Source organism: Podarcis pityusensis (assembly GCF_964106645.2).
Source record: "Podarcis pityusensis genome assembly, chromosome: 4".
Lineage (NCBI taxonomy): Eukaryota > Metazoa > Chordata > Lepidosauria > Squamata > Lacertidae > Podarcis > Podarcis pityusensis.
In genome coordinates, this window is record NC_138027.1 from 65,388,935 (window position 1) to 65,414,000 (window position 25,066).

The 25,066-nt window shown below is 41.8% G+C and overlaps 1 protein-coding gene and 2 long non-coding RNA genes across 4 annotated transcripts in view; 2 read left to right on the forward strand and 1 right to left on the reverse strand.

Moving 5' to 3' along the window:
• The window catches only part of LOC308475011, a 75,224-nt gene extending 65,625 nt beyond the window's left edge, over positions 1-9,599 (forward strand). The window contains exon 6 of the long non-coding RNA XR_013985079.1: positions 1,035-9,599. This is a non-coding gene — a long non-coding RNA (uncharacterized lncRNA). The remainder of the gene's footprint in view (positions 1-1,034) is intronic.
• A 1,541-nt stretch (positions 9,600-11,140) lies between these two features.
• On the reverse strand, positions 11,141-12,253 carry LOC308475008. The gene is made up of 2 exons (XR_013985075.1): positions 12,116-12,253; positions 11,141-11,315 (listed from the first exon to the last, which is right to left on the reverse strand). It is a non-coding gene; the product is annotated as an uncharacterized lncRNA (long non-coding RNA).
• A 204-nt stretch (positions 12,254-12,457) lies between these two features.
• RPS6KA3 (ribosomal protein S6 kinase A3) overlaps positions 12,458-25,066 on the forward strand; it is a 41,270-nt gene continuing 28,661 nt past the window's right edge. For both annotated transcript variants that reach the window (XM_081001612.1, XM_081001613.1), the window contains exons 1-2: positions 12,458-12,597; positions 22,195-22,251. In XM_081001612.1, coding sequence (XP_080857738.1) covers positions 12,517-12,597; positions 22,195-22,251 — 138 coding nt within the window. In that variant the 5' untranslated portion in view covers positions 12,458-12,516. The remainder of the gene's footprint in view (positions 12,598-22,194; positions 22,252-25,066) is intronic.

A 25,066-nucleotide genomic window follows, 5' to 3' on the forward strand; every position in this document is an offset into this window, starting at 1 on the left:
AATTGAAGCCAATGGACTTAGTCATAACTAACTTAAGTTCACTGATTTCAGTGGGTCTCTGAGTATAACTTAATCAGATACAGCTCATTGCAAATTAGTGCAATACACTGGGTTGCTTAGTCCTATACTGTTTCTGACAGGGCTCTTGTGCACTTAACAGATGTGCAACAGGCAAAGTTAATAGGGAGTATGGCATAGAGAGCAAACCTTTGCGATTTCTGCCTGCCATGCCCCTGTTAAAGGCTCAGGAATCCTCTGGGGGCAGGGAGAGAATATTTATACCCTATAGATCTTTTAAGTTTACAAAAACTGAAAGAGTGTCATCCTAATGAACGTATGACATGCATGTTTGGGGAGTAATAAGGGTTGAAGTAGACAAGTAAGCATATACGGTATTTCACTAATCAGCTGCAATGTAAGCAGGTACTAAACATAGGTCTAGTCCAATTTTCACCTTTGCTTCCTCTGTTAAATTGAATGACTTTGTGAAGCAATCCCCTGCCTCAGGGTACCACTGGCATTGAGGAAAGCTTTATATTCCTTTCTATTCCTCAGCTAGCCAAAGTTTAACAGGTTCCTGCTGAACTCCATGACTCATGGTTAATATACTTTCACCTCTGTCCCTCTGATTTCCAAGATCACTTGGTTAAAACTATAGCAAGAAGGATGAAAACAAATGTAGCTTGATTGCAGCTGATTTGAAATGGATTCCTAGCAGCATATCTGTGTAACAAGGTGTAAACAACTGTGCTGGTTTTTACATAAATGTTTGCTACGTCAGCTAGAAAATATTTTGCTCCGTAATGCCTTGTTGGATGAGGCCAAAGGTCCATCTAATTCAGCCTTCATGTCTCCAGCATTGACTCTCCACACATTTCATCATGTTGTTGTTGTTTAAAAAAAAATACCCTGGTGTGAAGTCAGAATTTCATCAAGGAAAGCCTTTTCCTCTCCATGTCAGGAAAAATAATGCCTGTGTCAACTGCGAAAGGTTCAAAAGCCCCCCCCCCTCTGTGTGTGTGTGTGTTTGTGAGTGTGTGTGTGTGTGAGAGAGAGAGAGAGAGAGAGAGAGAGAGAGAGAGAGAGAGAGAGAATCAGCTTAGACAGTGATTTTGTTAAAAGAATATTGACCCTGGCTGCTTGGCTACTCCAACAGGACTCAGCATCAAGTTGCAAAAAGAGCTTGGCCCACAAATGGCTTTGTGGGTTTGCCAGTCTTTACTGCAGGTTTATCTGAGACTTTGCTAATTCAGTTATATTTCCTTCCGCCTCCTTGGAGGAAGAATTATGAAGTTTGGAAGGTGGGGAATCAGTGACTCATATAACCTGGACAGCTCTGCAGTTTTTATGGCAGAGGCTTCCATCTTCAGCAATTACATCCAGAGTGCAGTGTGATGAAAGATCATGCCACCAGACTTATATTTCCTTGAAATATTGGAGAGCCCTTGATTATAAGCCTCTTCAAGAATGGGCTCTTTTCCTCTTAAGAATGCCTTGTTATAGATAGACAATACACCTAATTATTTGACTCTTGGATATGAACAATCATAATGAAGTGGAACATTTTTAGATACATTTTTTCAGACTGAATAAATAAGGTGGTTTTGTGGAAGGAATTTTATCCTAACCTAAATATATCTAAGGGACCCGGGTGGCGCTGTGGGTAAAAGCCTCAGCGCCTAGGACTTGCCGATTGAAAGTTTGGCGGTTCGAATCCCCGCGGCGGGGTGCGCTCCCGTCGCTCGGTCCCAGCGCCTGGCAACCTAGCAGTTCGAAAGCACCCCGGGGTGCAAGTAGACAAATAGGGACCGCTTACTAGCGGGAAGGTAAACGGCGTTCCGTGTGCTGCGCTGGCTCGCCAGATGCAGCTTGTCATGCTGGCCACGTGACCCGGAAGTGTCTGCGGACAGCGCTGGCTCCCGGCCTATAGAGTGAGATGAGCGCACAACCCTAGAGTCTGTCAAGACTGGCCCGTACGGGCAGGGGTACCTTTACCTTTACCTTTAAATATATCTAACTATTTGCTCACATTCAGCCCTTACTGCCTCTGTCACACCACAATTCCTCTCCATTGTGGTCTTCACTATCAAAATTCTGATTGTGATCTCCTTGTTGCAAGGACTTGTTCATTAAATGTATATACTGTATACAGCTTGTACAGCATATGGGTGGTTTTCAAACCCACTAAAAGCACAATAGCGAGCCCATTTGCTTATTTTAGTCAGTAAACTGCAAAGCATGCTAATGACATTACAGTGGTAGCTGTACAAACTTAATTCGTTCCGGAGGTCTGTTCTTAACCTGAAACCATTCTTAACCTGAGGTACCACTTTAGCTAATCGGGCCTCCTGATGCCACCGCGCCACCGCCGTGCGATTTCTGTTCCCATCCTGAAGTAAGGTTCTTAACCCGAGGTACTACTTCTGGGTTAGCGGAGTCTGTAACCCGAGGTGTTTGTAACCCAAGGTACCACTGTACATTAATAATAATATTTCAGCTATATTTTATACTGTGTATTCATGTCTGTATTTCCTGTACACTGATCACAGGTACAGTTGTTGACTACAATCCTAGACCTGTTTAACTAGTCATGCTCTTTTCCAATGAAACACTGGACATTTCAAATTGGGCTATGGAACTAATATATTGTTGCACAGCACCCTAATCTTCAAGCAGTGTGAGATTCCAGGGATTCCAGGTGCTTTCTCAGGGTTTGTGTTTCCTCAGAATGAGGGGCAGGGGAGACTGTGGTGTCTTTATGATACAGGCATCCTCCCACTTGCACAGGGGTCCGTTCTGGGTCACCACACCTGTCATTCCTGCCTGTTCCACCTTAGTCCCCTCGGTCCCTTTTGGTGTTGTTTTTAGTGCGCAGGACACCAATGCACACGAGTGGGGAGTTGCCTGTACAGTATATGGTTTATTTACACACATATAAAACCCTAGCCTACAATGGAGGAGCTCACAGCATTAACACCCTAAGAGGATCTTGTGTCTTCCATAGCCACATCCTTGGACTCAAACGGGAATCAGGCATGGCTGTGCCTCCCCCAGGTTTCAGCCTGCAGCCTTGCTTCTAGCTCGCACACACTGCTTGTGCCCAGAATAAAAGCAGCCACTGAAGTCTAAGTGTTAAATCCTATGCATGTTTACTCAGAAGTAAATTCCACCATGGGGTTTACTCCGTGGTGAGTGTGTTAAGGACTATAGCTCAAGTAAATGAAATTACTTGCCTCAGCCTGCGTCTAAACATCATAGTGTGTAACACCAAGGTATGGTTCCTAATGCTAATGTTTGTAAGAAATAACATGCTAAGTATAGATCTAACATTTCCTAACTTCTAAGGGATGACAAAAATAAACTGAATCTAAAGAATTGGCAGCTATTAAAACAATCTCAGGAAAAGTACACAGCTGTAATGTATTTTGCTTTGCACCATCTTTATTATTTCTTGTTGATTCCACTCCCCTTTCATCTTTGATATAAATATATGGAGTTGCTTTGTTCATGAGCTTTGTGTGCTCAGCACTTCTTTGTTTGTTCCTCATGTCATAAATAATGTGCCTTAGAAAAGCACTGAAGAAAGATGCAGCATGCTAGTGGCACCAAAACACTGATTCACATTTATTGGTATCCGTTAAGGTTAATATAGAAAAACACCCTCAGAAGTATTGGACACATTTTCACAGATCTGAGCATGCAAGCATGTTTACTGACTGTATGTATAGCTAATGAAGAATAACTTCTAGATCAGGGATGGGGAGCCTGCAGTGACCTTCCAGATGTTACTAAACTACACCTGCCATCTTCTCTGACCATTGGTCATGCTGTCTGCGCTGATGGAAGTGGGGGGTCCAACTATGCCCAAAGGGCTACAAATTTACCATCCTGTTCTAGATGTACAACCATCCACTTTGCAATGCTTAGCCAGATTCTTGAAATATCAGAATGCATATTTAAATGCATAGATTAAAGATTTGTGGCTCATCTACACTTCCACTTGTCCCATGCCTAGAAAGCATGGGTCTGAGCAGTTTCCGCTTGTCATGTGCTTTCTAAGCACAGGTCCAAGCGGTTTTACCTTCGCCCCACCACATCCCCCTGGAAAACCCACTCTTTAAGACCAAGTTGGAACAAATGGCAATCTTCAGAAAACACAATTACCATTTGTCCTGATTCAGTGCTGAAGGTCGGGTTTCCCTGGGAGAAAGCGGTGGGGCAAATGCAGGTGTGGATAAGCCCTTTGTGTGTGACAAGTTGTGTTGCAATTAGGTAACTATGGCTGCCTTTGCATTCGGTGTTTTTGGAAGTGTTATATTTTTGGTTGTTTTTATTACTGAATTTGTATACCGCCCTTCTTCCAAAGATCACTGGGCAATTCATAACATAAAAATACAAAATGAGAACACAAAATACATAACAAAACAAAAACAAACCAATAACCCTCTCTCCCACAAACACATTTAAAAGGCTATCAAATGTTTAATCAGCCAAATGCCTGGTTATAGAGAAACAGTTTCACCTGGCGCCATGTGTAATGAAGGCACCAGGACAGCCTTCCTATGGAGAACATTCCAGAAATGGGAAGCCACCACAGAAAAGGCTCATTCTTATGTTGTCACCCTCCAGACCTCTCATGAGGGCTTGAGATGAAGATTGCAGGGTCCAGGTCGGTTCATATGGGGAGAGGTGGTCCTTGAGGTATTTCGATCCTCAATATAATACAGTGGTACCTCTGGATACGAACGGGATCCGTTCCGGAGCCCTGTTCGCATCCTGAAGTAAACATAAGACGTGACTGCGCGTGCATGGGTCGTATTTCACCACTTTCGCGCATGTGCGTGACGTCATTTTGAGCGTCTGAGCATGCGCGCGTGGCAAAACCCAGAAGTAGCGCGCTCCGTTACTTCTGGGTTGCCGCGGAGCACAACCCGAAAATATTCATCCCGAAGCTACTTCAACCGGAAGTATGACTGTAGTTGAGAGGCTCACAGATTTCTCATACATATGCTATATTAAACTATACGTATTTTAAAGTCAGAAGCGTATGGTATGGTATGGTAAAGCCATGAAAGTACCATTCACATTCACAAATCTCATATTACAATATTGTATACTGCCACATCTTTACCTCAGCTAGGCAGCAAATATTGTGAGCAATGTTAGGCTGAAGTTACCAGCCCATGATCATCAAGTAAGCTTTGTGGTTGGCTCAGATTTGAACCAATGACAATGTTGTCCACACTGATGATAAGAATTCAGCCTACTACACAGTCAATACAAATCCCAGTCTATCAGTCTAGGCAGTGACCAGCACAGATGCCCTGAAATGTTCATCAAGTGCATTATAAAAGAGCTATGAAGACAGTCGGAGCTGACCTGCTTTCTAAGAGAATGCAGTCCCATAACAACTTGCATTATTTAGGGCCATTAGTGCTAGTTCTAATAATAACAAAGACTTATTAAGACTCAAATGCTTCATGAACATTATTACCTCTGAGCAAAACACTCTTGCCCTGGCACAGTAATTGGTTCTTTTGCAGCAAGAATAGTTATTGTGTCCTGTTTTTAGAATAACACGGGGAAAAGCAGTTTCAGTGGGGAAATTAATCTGAAATAAATATTTAAGAAGAAAGGTTCAGTGTAGCCGAAAATGGAATGAGGTGAGAGAGTTGCACATCACATTTGGCTTGACATTTGCTTTTATGGTTTAAAGCCTATTCTAGTATTCCCTAGCAATAACTTGTAGTCATGCTTGGAATCTTGTTCCTCTTACTGCAAATATTATTTAAGGGCAAAAGGAAAATCCAGCTGTGTGTAATTGTTTTAATAAGGTGTATGACGTATGTTTAGCATATCTATCTTGTAGCAAGAAATTAAATATTGGCAGAATGGTCCAGCAGAAGGTCAGGCCAACTACATCTGCCTTTTCCTATTTGGCTTTTGGGTGCATTGCTAAATATGCTAATTAGAATTTAAGAATCATTTCATCCCAATTCAGGATTATTCCCTACAAAGTCTGCAGAATTATTTTCCTTAAGCCTGCAGCGAAGGGCTTCTTGGCTCAAGTGTCTTCATTTATTTTTCGGTATGTGAGTGTGCATGCATGTGTATCTTACAACAAAGATAACATTTCATGCTTAAAACGAGGTGGGCTGTGGTCCATAAAAACTTGTGCCGCAATAAACAAATTAGATGCCATGACTCCTTATTGTTCTTGTTTTAAATATCTGGGTCTCTTCGAGCCTTTTTTCATTCAGATGCTCAAGTCTTTCCCCTCTGTTTTCTCCAAATAGAAAAACTGTTCAGGTGCCATACATTCTCCAGTACCCATCAAGACAAATGTAATTATTTTTCTTTTAAATGAGACTTCAAAATGGTTTATTTTGTCAGCTATAACATGCAGTCCTTACACATTTGTATCAGATACTGGGGAACAATCTTATTTAAAACTGGCAGCTAATAACAGATGTTAGGAAGATAACTAAAAAGATTCTCATTTAGGGGATGTAATATGCATCAGAGTTTGGGAAGTTACGTTCTCCAGCTACTGCGAGAGGCAAAAAGAAAGAAATAAAGAAAGAAGTTCAAAGCAAGGGCGGGGAGAGAGAGAGTTGGCTAAACGTGAACAGTCCCTAATCTTCCATCCAACCTACTTAAATTTCAGCAAGTGCTATTCTTAAAGGGAAGCTAACTCATGTGTGAATTCTAAGCAAAATCATTTGGATTCCATATGTATGGTAGTCCAGGTGCTATTCTATATAAAAGAGTATATGCATACAACTCCCGATAGCTGAATAATATAAATCAAAGAGATTGCACGGTATCTTAAAGAAAAGAAAAAAGGATACAGTAAACTAGGTGATTTGATAAAAAAAACCCAATTCTTAATTGTATATGGTGGAAGTTTGGTGGAAGGAGACCAGGCCACAAATCTATCTGCCTGGAGCTCTTTCACATGTTTTCACCAGCCATAGCTCAGGTGGAAGCAGGATGCATAAACAGGCCCCTGCGTCTGACTTTAATAGATGGACAGGATCATATGTGAGGAGATGGTCCTTCAGCTATGAAGAAAGGCAGTGTAGTACAACAGCGTAAATATGAATAGATGTGGAGAGTGCACTACAGCAGTGGACCCTAAATGCATAGAGTTAATGTTTCTCCTACCCAAAACTAAAATGAGACAAAAAGCATAGCCAAGGCAACAGAAAGCTCAGATAGTGCAAATTGACCATGGGAACAAGGTCAGATACCACTTTGCAGCCCCCACATTCAGTCCAAATGTTTCCTGATCTCTTTTCTGCAAAGATAATCAAACTCTGTACTAAAAAAGCAATCAGTGTTCTTCTCATGAACAAAACAAATAATAAAAGCGTGTATTGATGCTGCATATCCTGATGCAAGGCTATATATTATTGTATTCCATATCACTGCTCAGGATGTTGGAACCACAGGCAGGATGCGATTTGCTTATAGTTTAACCACAAGTGAATGTCATATCAATAAATATAACTCAGCCTGTTTCACTCTTCCTGCATCACCAATTTGTAGCAGGTTAATGCTAGCACAGTAACACAATGGTGAAAGAGGACTCCCTTCTTTTATTTCTGGTGCCTCTGCCTCCTGTGTTCTGCCTCACCATTACTCAAATTTCTCTTTTGTAGCAGGTCAAAATGCGGTGTCCAAGCACCATCTGACCTGTTTTTAAGGGGTAAATTTCAGCTCTTGCATCCTGAAGATGTGGACAGAGTGCTTGCAACTGTTTGCCCAGCCACATACTCTCTGGGCACTCTTATCAATCCTGGGGTGGGTCCAGGGTCCAATCTGCCTGCTGCCCTTAAACCTGCATCTACTTCTGAAGGCCACTCTTGACATGGAGGGATCTTGACAACAACCACCCAGTCACAAATAGCCCCTTCCTGGACAAGATGCATCAGTGTGGTGGCAGTGCAGTTACAGGAGCTTCTGGAGAATATTGGTTATCTGGACCTGTTCCAATCTGAGTTCAAGCTGCATTTTGGAACCAGATCAATCTTGTTTCCCGAGGGGTGACCTTTATCAGAAGAAGGAAAGGGAGATCGTGATGCTGTTTCTACTGGATCTCTCAGAGGCTGTTGGTACCAAGAATCATGGCATCCTCCTAGACAGTCTTTGTGAATTAGGGGGATTCCACTCCTACCTACAGGACTGGTTATAGAGAATAGGGTTGGGTGACATCACCTCAGTCCACCAGCTATTGTAGTGTGGTGTGCTGCAGAGTAACATATTGTCCACAGTGCTATTTAACATCTACATGAAACCACTGGAAGCAGCTGTTAAATAGCAAAGTGTAATTTGTCATTCCCTCATGTGAAATGTAAAAGGTAGAACACCTCAACTTGCAACCAACTACTCAGTGGATGATTTCAATGCTTTTTTGCTGCTGCATCATACTGTTGTATACCAGGGATGGGGAACCTCTGGCTCCTCAGATGCTGCTGGAATATAACTCCCATCATCCCTGGCCAAGCCAGCTGAGGTTGATAGGAAATGGAGTACCAACAACATACGAGGTGGAAAACCAGTGATCCTCTAGCTGTACACTGTCTTGAGTTGCTAGGAGGGAGGGCAAAATATAAATGTAATAAACTAATAATGCTATCAGATATTGTTTAGAAGGGCAAAGTTTCCCTTAGTTTAAGTTTTTATACATATAGGTACAAACATATGGCTACCTTTCCCCCCCTCAGGAAGATTGTACCATAGGAAAGCCATGTCTCCTACGGAGCTTTACAGTGCAATCCTAAACACATTTACTTAGAAGTAAATTCCACTGTTTTCAGTGGTGCTTACTCCCTAGCAAGTGTATTTAGGATTCAAGCCTTAAGCAATTTAGGAGTGTGACCCTGGGCCTCTTCCAGCACAGCACTTTGCCTCAGAATCAAAAATAGGAGTGCAGCGTCCTTGTTTATTCAAATGTACTTTGTTAGAACTCCCATTTGAGGCTGCAACAATCCCGCCCACATCCACATTCTCAAGATTACATCAGAACACTGGCAGGAATTCTAAATTCCTGGTGGATGTCAATTACACTCCAGGAAGCCAAGAACATAGGAAGCCACTCTCATGCTAAAATGATCGTGATGATTGTAAATGAGATCTTACCTGTCACCATCCTCATATTTATCATCAGTTTCAGCAGCAATGAACAACTATCCATAGGTAACTCATGTACACTATGGAAGATAACATGTACAGTCATGTCTTGAGACAGCATCCTCCTATATAGCCTGCCTTTCCTCCACCACAAATTGCTCAAACCAGCACTTGCACTTTGCAAAGGTTCCAAAATCCACAATTGGGCAATATCTTCATTTGGAAAGTCAAAACATTACACGATAGTGAGTGAGCTTTTGATTTCTCCACAATTTTCAATCAGGATAGATGTTAGCAGGAGGAAGAAACAGGATAGGGAAAAACACGATTTGTGTAACACTCTGTAATGTGAAGAGTTCTAGAGAACTACAAAACTTTATTTCTATTTTGTGTTATTTTTGTTGTTACTATAAAAGTATTAAGCCACCTGTGGATTTTATCATTTTCCTTATAGAGGAAACACCTCATGTTTTATTTGTAATTCTTGGTCACTTTGAGTTCAATTGAAATAAAACTGCCATAAAAATAGATGTAGTGTGCCCTGCTGTTTACTGATACAAATACTAAAATTTAACACTCCTGGTCATGTATTTGGAAATAAATGTTGATTATAATTGAGCTCAGATCCAGATAAGTAGGTTTGTAATCAGTATGCAAGTCACAATTAAGTCAACAGATTTAGACCAACAGAAATGTGTTTTAACACCCCCTCCCATACCTTATGAATTTTATAAACAGCATCCTATTAATTATATTTATTCAATGAAATAATTCATTAGCAAAAAATATAATGCTTAATACTGGTCTTGAAGAAGATGTGCCATATGTAATAACTGCCTTTTCTATTTTATAACGTACACATTGGAGCCAATGCTTTCCTATGCATTGCCAAACAAACAAACAAACAAAGTGTCTATTCTCTGACAGTATTTTGCATGTTTTCTTGCATGTCAGAAAAAAACGCTGAACCCTAAAAACCATCAACAAATAGACGAATCTTCCTCCTTGGTGGTCATGCTCAAGAGCAGAGATAGTTATAATGGCTGCAGACCTTTTTGTTAGGATGGTACTAGGGAAACTTCAAAGTGTGCATCATACTTGTGTTTAACAGGAAACTATTTTTGTTTCAGAAGTAAACCCAGCTGTGATCAAAACAGCAAAACAAACAACACAGGCCTCTGGTTGGCCACTGTGAGAAGAGGATGCTGGATTAGATGAGTCATTAGCCTGTTCCAGCAAGCTCTTCTTATGTTCTCAACAACGAAGAGAGTTTTTGAGAGAAAAGTACAGCTAGAAGGGCTTAGCTCCTAACATCCATCCTGTGTCTTAAGTCTTTCCTCTTTCCAATGTATTCAGCATTGCCTGAGTCAGACTAGGACGTTGTCAGATATAGTGGCATCCTAACAGCACAACCCTATGAATGCTTACTCAGAAGGAAGTCTTACAGTGTTCAATGGAAGTTCCTCCCAATTAAGTGTTAATGAGGACTGAGATGCAATCCTAAGCATGTTGCTCACTCAAGCGTTTCAATATGTTCAAAGTGGTTAGTACAGGCAGCTTTGAAGCCAAGACTATCTTGTTTTAATGATGAGGGTTGACCTGTATATTGAACCTCTGTGGATCACTTCAACTCTAAGGCTGCTTCTGGATGATGTCTACTGAACATTCATCCTGATCAGTTTGCAGGGAAGTTGGATGACAGTTGCATCAAAGCAAATGTAAGCCCACACTTTCCAGTAAATTTCCCCATCACTTTTTATGTTGCTAAAAGTCAGGTCTTTGGGGAAAGTAGATTTGTTGTGGAAGACCTCCCAGTTTCCAATAATTGTGCAACATGAATTTGCTGGTACTGTCTATGATTGAATCACACAATGATATAACTACAGTGTCCTAAGGATGCATACTGAAGTATACTTTTTAAACATATATTTTAAAACTTTTTTCATTTTTCTTTTTCAACCCAAGAATATGGAAAGTAATTAGACAGAGGCTCATACAATAATGATAAGTATAATTCTACCTAGGTTTATTAAACACATAATTTAGGAGGACCATATTTCTTTTTTAGGTGCAGGGAAGGCACGTTGTTTGAAATATAAGATCCCACCCAACTGCATGGGATTGTTCTGCTGGTTCTTCACCTTTCCTCAGGCGAATCTTGTGGGTTATCTTTTCAGCAACTGCAAAATCAAATCAAAAACAATTATTTACAGCAACATAAACCTGGTTCTTTAAAATTAACAAAATAGAATAGTGTGTCATATAAATTTCATTAGAGGGATAAACTACACTAGGAGGAAACCCAAAAGATAAGTTAAGAATACCAGAATGTGAATGTGAAGGCAGTGTTGCAAGTATTTGGGATTCCTTGTCGACTCTTTAGCCATGCTTTGTAAGAAAAGTCTTGTAAGGCTTCTAAAATCTAACATGCGTTCAGGGTTGCAGAGTCGTTTTAGATCGGAGTTAACAGGGTTTTTGTTTTTGTTAAGCCAAAACTTTCATGAAGTTTTAAAAAAAACACAAAAAACAAACAAACTCCAGAATAGTCATACTGAATACGTACAAAGCTAACAGCTTCCCGCGGATTATCTCGGAAAGGTTACTAAACTTTGCCGTCATAGCCACGGGGGTGGCACTATAACAATTATGCCGGATTAGTTCATCCGGGGGTAGAAGCAAAACACCGCACAATCGCCTCTCTACACACGATAAGCTTTTGTACAGCTCGAGGGGTGTGACGCTCGCGGGCGGCATCCGCGGCGCCGGAGAAAGCCAGGCTGCCCGCGCGGAGGATAAACCCGCCGCCTTCCGCCCTTCGCTCAAGTGACCGTGACAAAAAAGGAGAAAAAAACCAACCCCCTCGTCACGTATCCGGAGTCCCCGCCTGCCTGCCTCTTCCTCCCACGCCAGCCAGTCACTCCCGACGGGATCAGAGCAACCATCGCCCGGCCGCGCGCCCGCGATTTCGTCCCTTTACTACCTGGGCTCGCCGCTCATTGGCTGTGCCAGTCCCGCCCTCGAGGATGACGCCACCAGGCCTCGGCTTGACAGGCAGGTACGGCTTGGGGGCCGCCATGTTGGGAGCGGAAGCGGAGTGAGTAGCGGCGGCGGCAGTAGTAGCAGTAGCCCTGCTGGACGTCGGGAGGTTGGCTCTGCCCGGCAGCGGCTTCTTCCGAGCCCAGTTCTCTCCGTCGCCCGCGCGTGGGCAGCTCTGCCTCGTCCTCCGCCCCCAGTGCGGGGGTTGGGAGCGCGGGTGTCCCGGCAGTGCCCTCCCCTTGGCCAGCAGGAGGAGGAGGAATCCTGACCCTGAGCCTGAGCGAGAGACTGTGGGGCAGCGGCGGCGGCTCCAGGTGGGGGGAGCTCGGAAGTTAAAGCGGGAAGATGCCGTTAGCGCAGCTGGCGGACCCCTGGCAGAAAATGGCTGTGGAGAGCGCGGCGGAGAGCAGCAGCAGCAGCGCCGAGGTAAGGCGACCTGAGCGGCCGGCCGGGGAGCGGGCACAGCACCCCCTGCTGCCGCCGCCGCCGCCGCCGCTGAGCCCCGGAGGGCCAGGACGGGCCCGCCAGGAGGCGGGGGGAGAATGAAAAGCCCGTCCTGGGAAAAGGGGAACGTTTTGTCGCTCTGCTTCCGCCTCGGCTTGGGGACCGGCGGCCGCTTCCTCTTTCTTCGAACTGCCCCATGCGAGGCAGGGCAGCCCCCTTGCCCGTCTGGGGGCTCTTCGTGGCCCCCTTGGCCGCATGCTGTGTCTCCCTTCTCCCGCCTCACCCCGTTCGCTCCTTTACTCCAGATTAGCCAAGTCCGCTTCCCTCTCTCGCCCTCGCGGCTCTCGGGGGCAGCGAGTCACGAAGGGGCGCGTTTCCGACTCTCACCCTTTTCAGCGACAGGATATTTAAAATCCGTATTAGTAATGGCTTGCTAGGCGGCGAGGGAGAGAGTGGTGTGGGCAACTCTTTTGGCACACAAAACCCCTCTTCCCGTCTTGATCGCCCCGGTTCGGAGAATAAATTTCTTTTGGCGGCAGAACGGTTTCTCTGTACGCAGTGGCATTGAGATCTCTGGCATAATGGAGAGGGCACAGTTTACCTCTGCCTTCCTTTGAAAGGAATTTAGTGGGATCTCCCTGTTGGGGAGGAGGAGGGAGATAAAGTATGTGAGGGGGTGCCTATGCCCTTCTCTTCTCCCCTCTTTACTGAAACAGATCTGTTTTGTGATGGGATTTTTCACCTTAGGGAAGAAACATGCTGATCCATACCGCTAATGCTGCTGATGGCTTTCAAGCTAATTTCGAACAGCCTCCTTATTCCATTTGTTTGCAAGGGACGATAGTCAGGGGAAGTGGAGGGGGCGAGACCCCTGACTGCTGGTCAGGGCAAGGCCAGTGGGTTAAGAAAATCATAAGAGGGTGGGAGCAAAGGGACTTCCCCATCTATAGCCAATGCTACTACTGTTCTGAAATTTGCTGGAGGAGGAGTTAAATAGTGTTAAACTTCGGAATATCTCAGTAATCATCTTTCCTCTCTCCACTTCATAAGGTGCAGCCCGAACACAGCACCTTTATGAAGCCAAGAACATCTGGGTTAGGTGGTTGTGGAGTGGGTTGCTGTCAGATTGTCAGATCTGTGGTAGAAACTGAAGGGTTGAATGACTTGGCAGCTTTTGTTCTTTTTGATGGTGTTCAGTTACTTTCCCCGGCTACTGTCTCTTCCTCCCTCCCTTCCCCCTCATTTTGACCGGATGCTCAACTTCCTCCATGTACAGGTCTGTAACCAGGCAGTAGGAACAGTTTGCACATGAGAGCAAGTTTTTTCTTTTCTCATTTTTAAAAGGGGAAGTCCTCATATCCTGCTTCCGCTGAAAGCAAGGCACCAATATAGGAACTGGTGGTCATCCGTCTCCATCCCCCCCCCCCCAAAGTTCTCATGATCCAAGAAGCAATGTACTTTATGTAGTTGAAGCAGCATGCTTGTGGTTTGATCAAGTTTAGATAATCTGGCTTAATTAGTTGCTTTCAGGGTATGGTTCTGAGAAAACCTCTCTGCTGTTTCATCAAGTGGTTCCTTTTATTGGTAGTAATAAGGTGTTGTGATAATTTGGCATAATTAAATTACCCTGTTTCTAGTTTTGTTAAATCCCGACCTGAAGTATTCTGTTCTTTTTGATACAGATAGGTAGCCGTGTTGGTCTGCCATAGTCAAAATAAAAAAAATCCTTCCAGTATATAATCCTTTCAGTGTATCTGAAGAAGTGTGCTTGCACACGAAAGCTCATACCAAGAACTAACTTAGTTGGTCTTAAAGGTGCCACTGGAAGGATTTTTTTTGTTCTTTTTGACTTAGGCTGATAAGTAGAGCAACAGTATTTGTGTTTATAACACTTTGTTCCATAAAGAGTTTGTTTTAAAAAAACCATTTGCCTCAGAGGTGCAATAACAATAAGGCATTTTAACTGTATTTCTATGAATGACGTATCATTGCAGCCTATTGAAATATATCAGTTCCCCTATGGAGACAACCAGATAGCATGTCTAAATATCATTCCAGGAGCGAAGTATAATGTTTGAAAGACGCTTATGATCTGTGTTGTGCTTGTTATGTGCAGAACATAAAAGTAACCCCACTGGATCAGACCAAATGTCTGTCCAGGCCAACATTCTTTTCTCACCAGATGCTTATGGAAATCCCAGCGGCAGGACATGAGTACAACAGTATTTTTCTATTCATGATTGTCACTGGCTGGTTTTCAGAGACCTACTACTCCTACAGTGAAGATAGAATAAAGTCATTATGGCTAGTAGATGGTCTTACTTTCCATGAATTTGTCTAATTCCCCTTTTAAAGCCTTTAACTATGAACTATGTGAAGAACAGTTTGCACAATTTTATGCAGTTCTGTCATGTCTGTCCCCCCCTTATTTATAGCAGGGCAGTCAAACGTGGCTCGAGGAGTACATGTGGCCCTTGATGCCTTTTTTGGTGCTCCTCTGCACCCCCAGGCCTCTTTTCCAAAGCATATAATTCATAGCATAGTAACAACCCCCCCCCCCAATAGATTGTTTAATTAGCCAGAGGCATTCCCAGCTATATCAAGGGTAGCCAGCATGGTGCCCTCCAGAAATTACTGGAGTACATCCCTAGCCATTGTCCATGCTAACTGGGGCTGATGGGGGTTGGAGCATGACTACATTAGCCCATGCCATTGGTGCCAGGATGCAGCATGACCACTGACTTCTCCCCAGCACCATCTGCCAGCCTTTCTAGATGATGTATGACATTTGCAGTCTTCACACCAGGCAGGCAGGTCAGAAACTTAGCTATTTTTGTTTATAATGATAAAATTGCCCACTACCAGGAGTATCTGCTCATCCAGATAATCTTTGCCAGCTCCACACATTTCTTATTGTGACTAGCCTTGGTGTAGAGATGTTATATGCTATGGAGCCAATGAACTTATAAGGGTTTCAAACATAATATGGTATGCTGCTCCATGGAAAAACTTCTAAGTAGATCCCACTGGAAGAGTGCATCTTTCAAAAAAGTACTTTTGATGTGAAATAATTAAAAGTGTTTCTTCCCACCCTATTCTTTCAAGACAGTAGTGTGGTTTAAATTAGTGAATAAATAATAATATTGCATGGGAATGCTCGTAGTGATAGACCTTGGTAATTAGGAACAGTGCTTGTTTAATACATGATTGTGACCCAAAAGCCTCTGGCTTTCTTTGCATAAAGAATTAAATATAGCCAGTTTCATTTGGTTAAGTGAAATTAATCTAAATGTCTGTATGTTTCTCAAAACTCCAGTCTGAGCTGCAACTAGAGTTGGTTATGAACATAAGAACAGCCCACTGAATCAGGCCAGTGACCCATTTGTCCACATCCTGTTCTCTCAGTACCCAACCAGATGTCTGTGGTTTCCACTAACTGATACCCAGAAACATACTATCTCTGACAGCAGAGGTAGAACACAGCCTTATTCACCAGGAATTTGTTTTACAGCCATCCAAGATGGTGGCCATCACTACCTCTTGTGGGAGTGAAATCCATAGTATAACTATTCATTGAAGGAAGAAGTACGGTAATTTTGTTTGTCTGTGCTGAATCTTTCAACATTCAGCTGTGCTGAATACCCCCAAATTCTAGTGTTATGAGAGAAACTTTTTTCTATCCACTTTTTCCATAGCATGCATAGATTTATACACTTTGATCATGCTGCCTCTTACTTGGCTTTTCTCTAAACTAAAAACTGCAACCTTTCCACATAAGGAAGTGGCTCCACCCTCCTCCTGATCATTTTGGTCTCATTCCTTGTCAGTCACGGCCAGTTCAGACCCCAGATAGGTGAGGTTAATTATTATTTTTTTGTCCCAAATGCATGACTCTCATCAAAAATGGATGTTAAGGAAGGGAAAAAAGATTATAACAGTAACTCAAAGCCATTTTGCTTAGTGGAATACAGGACAAAAGCACATTGTGTGTAGATGGCTGGCTGGAGAGATGGGGAAAGTGTGCATTACTTTATTCTAAAACCTTCTAATTATATGTTAAGTGTTTTCATCATGTAAGTATTTAATCCTGGCTATAGTATTTGCTTATATCAAAATGTTTTAAGAAGGCAAATTGTAGTATTTAATGGTTTGAAGTGAGAATAAGCCCCTTTCTGAAAAATTGCTTCTTTGCCTTTTTTTGAGACTGTCAGTAGGGAAAGCGCTGGTCATATTGATAGAGGGCTGATGGTACCATAACCTATGCAGACAATTGTCTGCTATCAAATGGGGCTTGGAATCTGTTCTAGGTGCCCTTAAACTGTTCTTACTTCTCATCCCTGGCACACTTTCCTATTGTACTGTCATGGGTTGTGGTAAGCTGCTATTCTCACCACCAATATCCTTGCAACAACCTTGTGGAGATAATATGCCCTCCCAGCTGAAGCAAATACGGTAGCAAAGAAGAATGTGTACAGAGCTGTGTTGCAACTTTTAAACTGACATTTTAAACAAACATGTATATGTTCCTGTAAAATGCCGGAAATGTAAACGAACAAGATACTATATTTGCAGGGCGGCATTGTGAGAGATTTCAGTTTCTTGCTTGAAGGTTATTGAATTGAAAATGCACTAGAATGTGCATTACCAGTTAATCCAATGATTTGCTTATGAATTACCTAAGAAACAGCATTTAAACCTACAAGGAGCAATTGAAAAAATATATTTATTAATTTTTGAGAACACAGCTGTAAAAAGTAAGATGTACAAATCAATGAAAGAAAAATTAAAAAAAACCTTAACTGTAACCATTACTGTGCCTGAGTGAAGTACAGAGGTTGTTTACATCATCCTCTTCATATTCAGTTTTAAGAAATAAATATGGAGCGAAAAATATGGAGCAGTGAGCAGTTTGAGAGAAACAAAAATATAACTTGGGGATTCAGCCTTAAGCATATTCACCTAGGGGTAAGTTCTGTTGAAATTAACATGACTACTTCTGAGTAAATATGAATATAATTAGGCTGCAAATCGAAAAAAATTGAAGCCCTTACTAATGGCTGTCTTCAGCATTTTCCAAAAATATCTGGCTCATTGTAGTGATATATCATTTCTGCAATCTTAACTGCAGTTAGCCAAATTAACCTGTGCGCAAGCCACATTCAAGTGCGAGTATGCTGAGCTCTACTGTTTTGCAGCTTCAGGGAAACCACTGACTTTGCATTATGTCTAAACCAGCACTCATAGCTTGCTTATCCCCCCAGCATGATTGGGCAGTGGGCAACTAAGAAAAAAACTTGGCTTCAGATTGTGGTCTGTTTTGAGAGAAACAACCCACAAGCACTGGTTTAGAGTACTGCTAAGCCTGCCACTCCATGGTTTGTTTCCCTGACAGAGGAAGGGAGGAGCGAAGCAGGAGAGCTCAGTCTGCATGCACTTTCACGTGGCTCATGCATAGGCTAATTGATTACCTGTGGTTGTGTCTGAACATGATCATTGTAAAGACAGTACAGTGGAACTTTAGGTTACAGACGCTTCAGGTTACAGACTCCGCTAACCCAGAAATAGTACCTTGGGTTAAGAACTTTGCTTCAGGATGAGAACAGAAATCGTACAGCAGCGGCGTGGCGGCAGCGGGAGGCCCCATTAGCTAAAGTGTTACCTTAGGTTAAGAACAGTTTCAGGTTAAGAACGGACCTCCCAAACGAATTAAGTTCTTAACCCGAGGTACCACTGTATTATTTACTGTGATATGTACATTGCTCTTAGTACAAAATTCATAAAAATGCTAAACGATACATATACCTACAAAATATCATTTTTCCTGTTAATGACCTTTGACCTGCATAGCTTTTACACTCAAATCTTTTACCAGAAAGGTTGCAAGATAAAATAAGTTTGCAATCTTCTTTGTATTGTAACTTGCATTATTTTTCCAATTATTTGTGTGTTTTCTTACTGTGTAGTCAGGTATTTGAAATGCCAAATTACACTAGCAACTGTAATACTTGGAATTTTGTGATTTATCTTGCATTGAAACATCTAGACAATAATTTCTAATATGGAAAACCATTGTAAATTGACTTATTTTTTACTTACTTTCTTCTACAACTTAGCCCCACTGCAATCTTTCAGTTGTTACCGATGTAAACATGTTATACATCTATCTGTATCTGTTTTAGAGTAAGACTAATATGTGGTGATGAACAAACCAGAGGGCTAAACAGTCTTTGGCAATGTGTCATTTTAGTACACTCATCCTGCTGGAGAAAATGACTGGCTATAATGAATCACCTTTCGCGACCAGCCCTTCACTAGTCTGATTTACTAGCCAAATCATAAGACAGATTAGAGATCTGGTACATGCAGCTCATTCTTGCTGGGTGTCCCTTGTGAGCAAGGAAATTATATGCTGCTAAAAGGAATGTAGAATCATATAGAAGTTAGTGCAAATATGTGTTCTACGAGTTTTACTTGGAATACTAATGTTCTTAATGTGATAATGATGCTACACATTAAAAGTGTAAGGAATTGTGCTCTAAATTTTCTTCACATCCATTTAAATGTTTTTATATAAAACAAACTCTTGCTGGAGGAAAGCAGTATTTTAGTAGTCCGTAGTGTATTTTGATTTGGATTCAGGAGGATGAGTAAGAGTCTGGTGTGTTTCTTTGGGTTACCCAGACAACAAAGTGATAAGAAATTGTTAAAATATACATCTCTTGGTTTTGCGTCAGGTGGCGAAGGCTGCTTTGCCATCTTTGACATTGAAAGTTGGATAACTGCCTGGTGTAAGTAAGTGGAAATTAGTAAGTAGGGTCTGAAGAAAGAGGAGAGTCATACAGAGGCTTCTGTTTGTTTCTGGGAAGGTGTTGATAAATGCAGTGCTTCTTATATTTGGCAGTTCCCAGTGCCAAGTCACACTGAAATACACCCATCTTGATATTTTGCTTTAAAGTAGTGTCATCCTTGGAAGTGTTTTAGAGTAACTTCCTTTGAGCAGCCAAGTCTGGATGAGAAGTTGGTAGACAAATCCTGTGCTCCAGCTAACATGGCTGTTGCTTTAGTGCTGTTTAGATCCTTTTGCAGGGGTCAGCAAGGTTTACCTCGCCTGGGCCGGTTCACTCCAGCAGAGATCCCTCCATGGGCCAGATCGCATGTGTGAGCGCACCCGCCCGTGATTTCTGGCATCTACGTCTGCGCAAATGTGATTTCCTGCATCTGCGCATGCACAGATGCGATTTCTGGCACTATAGAAGCGAGTTCCCATGCAGCGCCAGTTTAGCACAGCGCATGGAGACTTGCCATGCAGGCGGCTTGGTTTGGGGGCGGCTGGTGGGCTGGTTAAACGACCCCAAGCCCATGGGCCTTAGGTTGCCAACCCCTGCTCTTGAGTGTGCAGGCTGGGGGGACTTGCTCTCAACCTGTATCCTATTGTACACAAATTATTTACCTATTTTATTTCCTGTATATTTATACTGATTTTCAGGCAATTATTGTTTCCTAAAGTGACTTTAAAAAGAGAGAGAGAGAGAGAGAGAGAGAGAGAGAGAAGTCTAGCCATCAGTCTTACAAATGACAAATGCAAGGTACACAAGGAAAGGAGAATAAAGGGAAAAGATCAGTATTAGAAACTGAGATATGAAAGCTAGGAAATAAATGGCACCTTAAACCTAAAGTCTAGGCATGGTTTTTTATAACAAGAATACAAAGCTGAAAATGAATGAACTGCAGCTTAAATAGATCATTTTTCACATGGTCTAGTCCTTCCCCTGCTCACCCCTCTAATATTCTTAAGAGGGTCTCTTCTCCAGCCTTCAGAGAGTAGCTGGAAGTGGGGAGGCAGAAAAAGGTCCTCCTTTCCTTCAGCTCTGCAGTTTTAATCTGAAATCTTAGATGCAGTACTGCGCCCAGAGCTCAGAAACTGCTCACACTAATGAAATTCCCTGTTTTAAAATGCGCCTAGAACAATGGGAACACTGGAAAATATAGAGGAGAGATATCAGTTCTTTAAAGCCAGAACAAAATAGTGAGACTGCTAGAGGGTACTAAAAGGAGCCAGAGGCCCATCTAGTCCAGCAGTCTGTTCTTGCAGTGGTCAACCAGAGGCCTATGGGAAGGCCACAAACAGTTTTATCCAGGTTGGGCTAGGTTGATCTTCTCTGCTGGTGTTCTTTCTTGAATAGCAATTAGTGTATTTTGTTCATTTGGCCGCTGAATGGAGTCGGGGTGTTCTTTCCCCTTGCTTTTGCATTCCCAGGGCAGCAGGCAGTTATGGCTCAGTGTTCTTTCAAGCAGGGAGTGGGGAAGGCATGCCCCTTGCAGCTGCTGCTTCTCTGGCTGAGAACGATGGCCAGGTTAGACTTCCGATCGCCTTGATATTACTCCTGGGAGGCAGGGGAGGCAGTCTCTTAGTGGTCCTGGGTCCTCTGGGCAATGACAAAAGCCAAAGTGCGTTTTCCTTCTACTCTCCAGTCCCAGAGCAACTCATATCTTTGTTTTTAGTACAAGATAGCCAACCATGCAAGAGCCAAGATATGAAATAGATATGCAGTGGGTTGCACAGTAAAACTTGACTGATACTGCTTTAATGGATTCGATTTGCACATTGGCAAGAGAGAAAAAAAGTTCTGAAGCAAGTAGCATACATCATTTGATTTTTTAAGGTGATATATATGAGAGGAAAAATCTTATGAGGCATTTTATCTTGCATAAGAGGGAAAGTCCCCTTAATATAGTACTTGCCGTCTAAATGGCCACTTTTAAAGTGGTTTATTGATATATCTAATTGATTAAGCATTGCAGTCCTATAATTCTATTCTTTATCTTCACTTCACAGTAATAGAACTTACTTATTATTTAAAACACAATAATTTTCAATAGAGCTGCATCACATTTGCCATTGTCAAGGTCCAGTTTAAATGTTTGTTTTGTATGATGGGTTGTTGTCTTCACCTTGCTTTTTGCAGATCTGTGGGCTTCTAGTCATAAGTGCTCTAAATAGTTAGTGGCTTAGAATTGTACACCTTATTTTCTTTCTGGAAAGTCAGTCCCCCCATTCACTGCCCAGTAAGACAGTAGTTGCAACCATCTTTTATAGTAATTGATACTGGCAAATAACTTTGAGTTTTATCCAATGCTAGTTCTACTCAGAGTAGACCAGGGGTCAGCAAACTTTTTCAGCAGGGGGCCAGTCCACTGTCCCTCAGACCTTGTGAGGGACCGGACTATATTTTGAAAAAAAATATGAATGAATTCCTATGCCCCACAAATAACCCAGAGATGCTTTTTAAATAAAAGGACACATTCCACTCATGTAAAAACACGCTGACTCCTGGACCGTCTGCAGGCCGGATTTAGAAGGCGACTGAACTGGATCCAGCCCCCGGGCCTTAGTTTACCTACCCATGGAGTAGATTCATTGCTGTTAATAGACATGACAAACTTAGGTTCATTAAATTCAATTGTTATACTTTGGGTAAGACTTAGTTGAATATAACCCATTGTTTTGTTATTTTTAATAAGATGAAGAGAAATGTTTCTACTTTAGTTGCTTTATGAACCCCCTTTCTTTTTTTGCAGAATGGCCAACAAATCATGGATGAACCTATGGGAGAAGAAGAGATGAATCCACAATCAGTAAGTAAAACCTGAGTGTTTACATGTTGCCTGGACAGTCATATTCAGGGCAAAAGCAAAATCAAGCATTAGTTACAAAGTTCTTACAATCACTGGCTGGAATAGAGAGGAGGAACCAAAAATTGCTGGGGTCTCAGCTGAGCCTATGCTGTCACCTTGCTTCCCTTCTATCCCTGCCCTCAATTGCATCCTGAAAAAATGCCTATGACTATTGCCATATGACTGTTGAAGGAAAAGAAACGGCTGATGGAGCTGGCTTCTTAGCAGAGCTGATGAAGTAGTAGTGACTCCTGTAGTTAGAATGGCTGTATCCATTGACTGCTGCCGGGTTACTTCATTTTTTATATCAGTTTTGTGGTACTTGCATGCCTAAATACATGTTTGGCTTGTGGCAATAGAATAAAAAAAATGTATTGCATTAAATTTAAACTTTAAGTTTGGAACATGGTCTTCAGTTCTTCTTCTTGTGAACTTTTATCAGAGGAAGGCAGTACTTCCCAGGCATTTAACTGTGCAGTGTTATACATCCCTACTCAGAAAAAAAAGGGAGAAGTGTTGCCTTGATATCAGAACTGTAATTTTGTGCTCCTGAGGGAAGTTATTATCATATGAAATGCATTGGATGTTTTTGTTCCACTAACACTATTACTATTCATAAAGATTGATCTTTCAATGGTTTTTGAGACTTTGCTGCCTCTTTTGCTTCCTTTGTTCTTGTTCTTTTTAGTGCTGCCCTTCTCCTCCCCTTTACTTACTCAGATGTAAGCCAAAGTGACTGTGTATCGGGTTGCAGCATAACTAGTTTGTAAGTCGTGTTTATCTTAGGAGAACTCAACCTTTGTTCCATAACCCAATGAGAAAAATGGATTCTAGATAATTCCCTGACTTCAGGAGTAGAGGAAAAAGAAATTATGTGCAGGATGAATTTATGCCAGAATGTGTTTCTTAAAACCACAATATTATCCAGTAACCTGTACTGTGTTACTGTGGGCCAATGGAACAAGGTTACTTTTTATGTAAGTTCATTCCTTACGTAACAGACTTAAAGTTAAGCTGAAGTGTTCTAACTGAAAGTAGGAATCTTCCACGTGTCCTGGTGAACTGTTCACCAACCTAGGGTACTGTTCTAAAGTTGCTCCAGTCCTTCATGAAGAGCAAACCCCAGAAAGTGGTTATAGGAGATTGCTATTTTGATTTGTAGAGGACCACAAGACCCCCTAACCCTCCAGAGCAGATTTTGAGGGGGGGCTGCATTGGGATGAAAGAAAGTTGTTGTGTAAATGGTTATTGTGTTCTCCCCATGCACAGACAACATTGGATTCAGGCTAAATTATAATAATGTTTTGGTCAAATGCATGATAGCAGGTAGGAAATAAATCAAATAGACATTTCAAATCAGTTAGATATTTCAGCGCCAAGAATTCCAGAAAGTGGTGACACTACCAAGATGTAATTAAAATGATATAAAGGATAGGGAGGGAGATATTTTGGTCAGTTTTCCTCTGCAGCCCTCCCCACCCCCACCCTACCTCCTATGTTGTCCTAGAACAAATATTGGGAATGTGGGAGGGGAATCAATCAAAATTGTTTAGCTCTCCATTCTACTGATGGATGACTGTGCTGGATCAAAGAGACAAGCACAAAGATAAAATCATACATTCTTTACTGCTGAATCAAAGACATAAACACTTGTCTGAGTTTTCACCACAATTAAAAACAAATAATAATTTTACCTAGAAAATATTAGAATTTTCCCAAACCAGTTGTTTCATACAAGGGTGTTGTTTATAAACCAGATAGATGTGTGAAATCTATTCTCTGACATTCATAAAAGAACTTAACACTTTGCAGATTCTTGACAGAGTTTAGCATGATATGCCAAGAACTTCTTTACATATGTAACATTCTGGGATGGAAAGGGGCCAGAAAATCCATTTAGATCTATTTTCAACTTGAGATGTTATGATAAAGTGAAGGAGAATAGAAAGCAGCACATCTGTCATTAATGGCTACTTAAAGGCCTGTAAAATTTCATGGCTCTGCTTAGAATATTTGTGGGGAGGAGCGCTCCATATTTCTCTCTCTAACTTCTACCCTACTTACTCTGCTATACGTTGCTTCAGTCCCTATAGGCATGTCCATTCAACACCCCCATTACTCAACTCTTCTGTTAAAGAGACTGATAGTGATCAAAGTGGTCAAAAGACATTGTCTTTTTCCAAAAGCAAGAGTCCCAAGTTGTTGTGGGGAGGCAATATGCAGTGGTAGCCTATGGTTTTGGGGATCCTGGGCAAGAGAGTCATTTTGGGTCCCTTAAAATTATGAAAGCAATTCAGGCATAACATTTCTCTTAATTCTTTTTATTCTACCCAAAGGAGCCCTGAGCAACAAGCAACAGGTGATAACAGTTCCTTTAAAAACTTACCCTCCCATCCCTACTTTACTTAAACCTCTGCTGTTCTTTGTTTAAAATAGCCTCTCTTTTTTTCCTTTCGGTGTTCCTCGCTTCTTGCTTTACACAAACTTCTTCTACTCTTCAGCTGATTCATGTGTGAGAGAGATATACAAAGCCCTCAGATACCTTCACACAGTGTATTTCACTCCTGGTACCATGTATTTTCTTCAACATTAAGTTCCAGATCTAACGTAATAATTTAGAACATGTTTTATTAACAAGCAAACACCCTACAGTCATACAATATACATATAACATTCATCAACTGAATTTAATATTCCCCAACTGAACAAGCTAACTGATAGGCTTGCTCTTAAGAGTTTATTCATTTTAAAGATTCAGTAACATATGTTATCGTGG